A 6,429-nucleotide genomic window follows, 5' to 3' on the forward strand; every position below is an offset into this window, starting at 1 on the left:
CAATGCTTAGAATTTAATAGGAACTTTCCGGTTCCCTAGAGTAGGCCCTTCTTTTTGCTAGGGGAAAAAAAAAAAAGCAAAACCCTAACTAGTTCAAGAATTTAGGCAACATTGACCTATCAAAGAATACTCTCCTAAGTGCTAATCATTAACACTGTAATAATCTGCCTTACTTACATTGAAAATGAACTGCTCATGGAAATGAAAAAGATTTAAAAGATGTCTATAGCAAGATCTTTGGCTGCAGTTCTTTCAGAGTTTTGGAGAATTTAATTTTGTATCACAAATACAGAACACATATTCAATGCTTTCTTATAATACAATAACAGTAAATACCTTAATTTTTATAAAGATTATTCCTAAAGAATTCATGCTGCTCTTAACAATGTACCTTTTCCATATCGTTTCTGCTTTATGATTGCTTTCTTCCAATCAACAGTAATTATACTACTAAGGTAACTGGAAAGGAAAAATAGCTCACTCTCTAAATTAGCTCATCTCTGACAATTTCTGGCTCCATTCTCAACTCCATCCCACAAATTTAATATTTTATTAATAAAAAGTTGTGTTTTGCTATTTGACAGAATGAATTCTTTACTGATTATAGATTTAGAAGAACAGTTTCTTTTTAGGAAGTGGCAGTTTCAGCTTGACAATTGTCACGTGCTAAGAATGATGCTAAAATATACCCAGGGTCATTTACATCTAATAAGCTGTGATACCTAACAGTGGTATATTTGAGATGTTGAGTTTTGTAAGCCCTGATGAAATAGCCAAATTTGTAATAAAAGCAGTTAAAATTACGATTTTTTTTTTTTTACAGTTTTTGGCCAGGGCTGGGTTTGAACCCACCACCTCTGGCATATGGGGCCGTGCCTTTGAGCCACAGGCGCCACCCATGATATTTTATTTTTATAAACTCAGAAGATTAATTCAAATTCCTAGAAGGAAAGAACATGTACACAAGTCCTTTATAGATAACTGAATATCTGTAATTTTAATTTCTGAGGGTAAGAGGTGAGATCGCTTTTAGATGTCAGAAACAGTAGGGATTATAAAATAATTCTGGCAGTATTCACCCTTTTGTGTAAGATGACAAATCAGAAAGAGGAGAACACGGAAGAGAGTTAGTTCGATATGTGAATATATCTGATCTGAAAATGGTAAATATATAACAGCTAATTTCTTAGCCTCCGCCCATCCCATTGGATTATAGGAAACATGTCTGCATGCTTTTTTTAGCAAGATATTTCAATATGACCATATTTGCAAGCAGAGAAAGGCCCTGCATTTGATATCCATACACGGCAGCTTACCCACAGCATTGTAGAGAGGCTCTCCAGTTAACTTGTCCCACACCACGGTGGTTTCTCTCTGGTTGCTGACACCAATAGCTTTAAAGAGAAAGTTAAAAAAAAGGAAGCAGAAAAAATAAACAAATAGAAAAGTACTTCAGGAGAATAGCTCTCATCTTATAGACACAACTAAACATAACAATTCAAAAAAACATTTGAAACATTTGTAGTGATATTTAGTTTATTTTCTGTGGGTAGCTCTGGGAAAAGTGAACACCCAATGCCAAGTGTTTCTTTAATTTTCTACACACTCCTTTCCCAGCACACAAAGATTCAGATCCAGAACAATACCCAAATAAAAGGCTCCAAGGTTGCTTCAAGGAATGCAATAACTGGCCAAATAATAATATCCAATTTATCGTTCTGAGCAGACCAACAATCACCCCAGTGATTTCTTTACCATTTGGTACAAGAAACTCCCTCCCCATATGTATATGTGCAGGTGCATGCCTGCATTGTTAAGAAAATAGCCATGGACAAAATCCCTCATGCTCAGTAAATTTATATTGTGGTTAGTTAGAAATTCAATTTATTGATTGGTAAGCTGTGGTATATGTATACTGTGGAATATTACTCAGCCATTAAAAAAATGGAGATTTTGCAGCATTTGTACTAACCTGGATGGAGGTGGAACACATTATTCTTAGTGAGGCATCACAGGAATGGAGAAGTATGAATCAGTTTTATTCTTATATTTTAATAATATGTCACAATACATAAGAATTTGAATCAGGCATAAGTACATTATACAACGGCATTTACGATATACTGACTTATGCACAACTCAAGTGCTGTATTTACAATGAGGTTCTCAGACTTGGCTGTATTTTAGAATCAACTGGGGAGCTTTTAAAAAATACCACTTCCCAAGCTCTGGTCAAAACATTTCAATTTATGGTTCGTGCCCACTGAGGGATGCCAAAAACAACAACAACCACCACAAAAATTTCAATTTAACTGACCTGAGGTGGGATCTGAGCATTAGTACTGGTTCCTGAAACTTCCCAGTGATTCTAATGTGCATCCTGGGAGAATACAATGCATTAAAGGATCCAGCTCTTCCAGAAATTAAGATTAGGGCAAACCTTAGATACCAGATAATAAACAACCTTTTCTTATGCTCAAATTTCCTCTAGAATCACCTGGTCATACCATTCAGACAGCATTCTAGTGACAACATCCTCATTACATCTCTCAAGGCAGACCAATCTCTACTGGCACCTTTGGTATTAAAAAAAAATCCTTTTCCTTATAACTTCCACCTATAGATCTTATATATTCTCATGGAGATTTAGAGGTATATAGAATAAGTCTAATCCTTCTCCTACATGCCAGTCTTTCAGAAACTTGAAGCAGCTCTTTTGTCCCTCAGGTCTTCTCTTTTGCAGTCTAGGCTAAACAATCCAATTTTCAACTGACCCTGTCTCCATATGGCACAGTTTAAAGTCCCTTCACCACTGTTCCTACCAACATGCAATTATCTGTCTCTATCATTCAAATTGTACACCCAGAATAAAACACAACACTCTTGGAGTGTTCTGACCAGCACAGAGGGGCACTGTAGACTCCCTTGTTCTAATACGATTTATGCAATACAGATTTACTTACTTTATTTAATATCTTTTCTAGAGGTACAATGATGATTGAGATTCTAGGCTAAGGATATGTAGGGACATAGGATAAAGAGAAGAGATTCTGAGTTGTTTGTTTTTGAAAAGAGAAGACAAAAATGTTTGCAGGAATAAAGAGAAAGGAGGATGTGGGGTGGGGCTGGGAGTCAATGGGACATGGTCCTCCTGACCATTGCAGTGACAGAAGGGCATGAATGAGATTAACAATAGTACAAGTGCAGGAAAGAGTCCCAAGTAGGGCAGAAAGCTATTGCTTCTCTTGTACAGGAATAGGAAGTTGAAGATTTAAGGCCCCAGGGCTTCAACTTCCTCCATGAAGTAGCAGGCCAGGTTAACTGCCAAAACAGGGCCAAGTAAAAGTACGATCGAGAGTTTAGGGCACAATTTAGTAGAACTCAGGCTCTGAAGCCAAACTGCTGGGGTTCCAATTCCAATCCCTGTGCTTCCTAATAACATGACTCTGGGTTTACAACTGTTTCCTGTAAAATGTGGAGAATAATAGTTCTTACCTCACAGGGTTACAGCGAGGAATCCCTGAGTCAATGTATATTATTAAAACAGATGCCTGGCACATAGTAAGCACTCAATAAACGTTACTGCTGCTGCCATGATCATCATTATTATGGAGGAGAGAGTGGATTAACAACAACTAAAATCTCCTATTTCTCCTCACTATGTTAATTTTCCATAAACGAGCTGAATGTTTCCTTAGCCACAATCCCTGAGTCACTCACTATTTTATGCCCCTCATGCTACTTTGCTTTACAGGCCCATTCTAAGTTGTCTTCAGAATGTAATCTAGAGCTATTTTGATCTGATTCTTTGGTCACAAATTCCTCCCTGACCACTCCTCCTTCTTCAATCTCCATTCAGTTCCCTCATGCCAAGTAAAATTGCTTTGCTTGCAGACAAAGTCCAGTGAAATAATGTCCCAGGATTCTCTGCCAGCCACAAACACATCTTTATTAACTGTTTTTCCCCAGAGCACACAGGTCTTATGTGATGCCTCTGAACTTTTTCAATGTTCTTACTTCTTGTCATTTTTTTGATTTTTTTTTTTTTTCAGTTTTAGCCGGGGCCGGGCTTGAACCCACCACCTCCAGTATATGGCGCCGTACTCCTTGAGCCACAGGTGCCACCCTTCTTGTGATTTTTTCCTTAAAACTGTCTAGGATTTTTAAAGAAAACTGTCCCGGTTGGTAATCTCAGCACACATACCATTCCTAATTTTAATTCTCTCTTTCTTAGATTAACACATTCAGGTTTTGTAGTTCTCCACTCTAGTTCATCTGCACTATTTGGGAGACTATGAAAGATACATGCATTAAATATTTATTTCTCAGCTTCACAGTCTTTCAGTTACATAAAGCAGAACTCTTACCTACACAAATCCAATGTACTGCTCTTATACTTAGCAGGTTCATACTTCTACATTTTTTTTTTTTTTTGAGACAGAGCCTCAAGCTGTTGCCCTGGGTAGAGTACCGTGGCATCACAGCTCACAGCAACCTCCAACTCCTGGGCTTAAGCGATTCTCCTGCCTCAGCCTCCCAAGTAGCTGGGTCTATAGGCGCCCCCCACAACACCTGGCTATTTTTTGGTTGTAATTATCACTGTTGTTTGACAGGCCTGGGCTGGATTGGAACCCGCCAGCTCTGGCGTATGTGGCTGGCGTCTTAGCCGCTTGAGCTACAGGCGCTAAGCCTACATATTTTTTTTTAGAGGGTGTTTTTCTCTATACTGTGAACAGTAAAGTCAAAATAGTTAAAAGGTACATTCTAAGTCTTTGCTTAAAGCAGTCTGTGAGAAGTTATAATCACAGTCAGGAAACCATACTCAATAACAAAAAGCCATTGGAATACTCCAGGATGTTAATAATTGTTGTCTTGATAGAACTGTGGGTGACATGCTTCCTTTTTTAAAATTAAAATAAAATAGTAATTTATGATTGGAATATATTTTTGAAAAAATACCTAATAACACACAACAAAATAGTAAGCACTTCAGAAGAAGGCTCTCTGGCTATTAAAAGTGCTATGTGAGAAGAGATATAAAGTTTTTTTAAGAAAACAATTTCTCGGCTCGGCACCTGTGGCTCAAGTGGCTAAGGCATCAGCCACATACACCTAAGGTGGTGGGTTCGAATCCAGCCTGGGCCCGCCAAACAACAATGACGGCTGCAAACAAAAAATAGCCAGGCCTTGTGGCAGGCGCCTGTGGTCCCAGCTACTTGAGAGGCAGAGGCAGGAGACTCGCTTGAGCCCAGGAGTTGGAGGTTCCTGTGAGCTGTGACACCACTGCACTCTACCCAGGGTGACAGCTTGAGGCTCTGTCTAAAAAAAAAAAAAAAAGAAAAAGAAAACAATTTCTCGAAAATTTGTACCCAAGTTAGAACAATTGCAAATGAGATGCAGCTGCTGCTGGAAAATTATTTCAGAGACTGGGGTGCCTTCTTGAGATCCCCCTAGAAGCCCCTGAGAGTATAAGAGGTGCTAAGAACGTGTGTGGGAATACGTTGGGTAGGATGAGGCAGTGGAGAAATGGATGTGGGGGTTTCCCTTTTCTCTAAAAGTGAAATAACTGCTTTAGATATGAGAGAATTTAATCCCTGAGAATTTTATGGTCTCAGCTTTGAAACAGTTTATGTTCTGTTTTGCTTCTATCACACGAAAGAGGATGAATGAGAGTTATCTGCTGTCTTTATACTTTGTAATTCCTAAGACCTGTAACAGGCTTGACTCTCTAAATCAAGGAGAGAAGCTGCCTATTGACTTGCCTTGGGCTAGCGTGTGCTGTTCAGCTGGAGAGTGTATTTTAATTTGGGGGACATTGTTCATAGTGACCTGAAATCAAAAAAATTTCTGACAAATGAGGATAACTAAAACCAATCAAATGCACATTTGTGAAAGAAATACTACCAGATGTGATGAGCTCTTAATGACTATCAGGCAAGACTACAAATGACCTTTCCCTTCAGCTGGCAAAGGTAATGTACTTGCCACAGAGGGAATAAAAGCCAGAGTGGTTTGTGAGATTATCTTCAGTGTGATTAAGGGAAAAGAGCAAAAGTTTGGGAGCTTTAATGCTATCCACTATTAAATAGCTCTATGACTTGCAGTCTATCCCCTTCCCTCATTTGCAGCTAAAGGGGGTTCTAGGAGGGGGAAGATCCTTTACAGCCTTAAGGCTTGATGATTTAGAGTTCTATATAGATAAGCAAAAGCTTGGCCCTTGGCAATGCTAATTTGATAAATTATCTGAGAAAAAAAATCAGTACAACTGGCCTGGTATGGAGGGGCTTGTGGGATGTCCTCTTCCTTTACTGTAGTTGTAGAGAAGGAAGTGCTGGGTCACTTTGGCTCAGGTGTGGGTTTCACACTGGCCAGACACAGAGGAATATATAGAGAAACTGCCTGTTCAATTCTTTTTTTTTTTTTTTTTTT

General features: G+C 38.7%; 1 protein-coding gene across 7 annotated transcripts in view; it reads right to left on the minus strand.

Annotated features, from left to right (window-relative positions):
- The window catches only part of GK (glycerol kinase), a 78,224-nt gene that overhangs the window by 55,311 nt on the left and 16,484 nt on the right, over positions 1–6,429 (minus strand). For all 7 annotated transcript variants that reach the window (XM_012807602.2, XM_012807598.2, XM_012807599.2 and 4 more), the window contains exon 4: positions 1,317–1,394. In XM_012807602.2, coding sequence (XP_012663056.1) covers positions 1,317–1,394 — 78 coding nt within the window. The remainder of the gene's footprint in view (positions 1–1,316; positions 1,395–6,429) is intronic.

This window comes from Otolemur garnettii, unplaced genomic scaffold (genome assembly GCF_000181295.1).
Source record: "Otolemur garnettii isolate 467f Iridium unplaced genomic scaffold, OtoGar3 scaffold00072, whole genome shotgun sequence".
In the NCBI taxonomy this organism is placed as follows: Eukaryota; Metazoa; Chordata; class Mammalia; order Primates; family Galagidae; genus Otolemur; species Otolemur garnettii.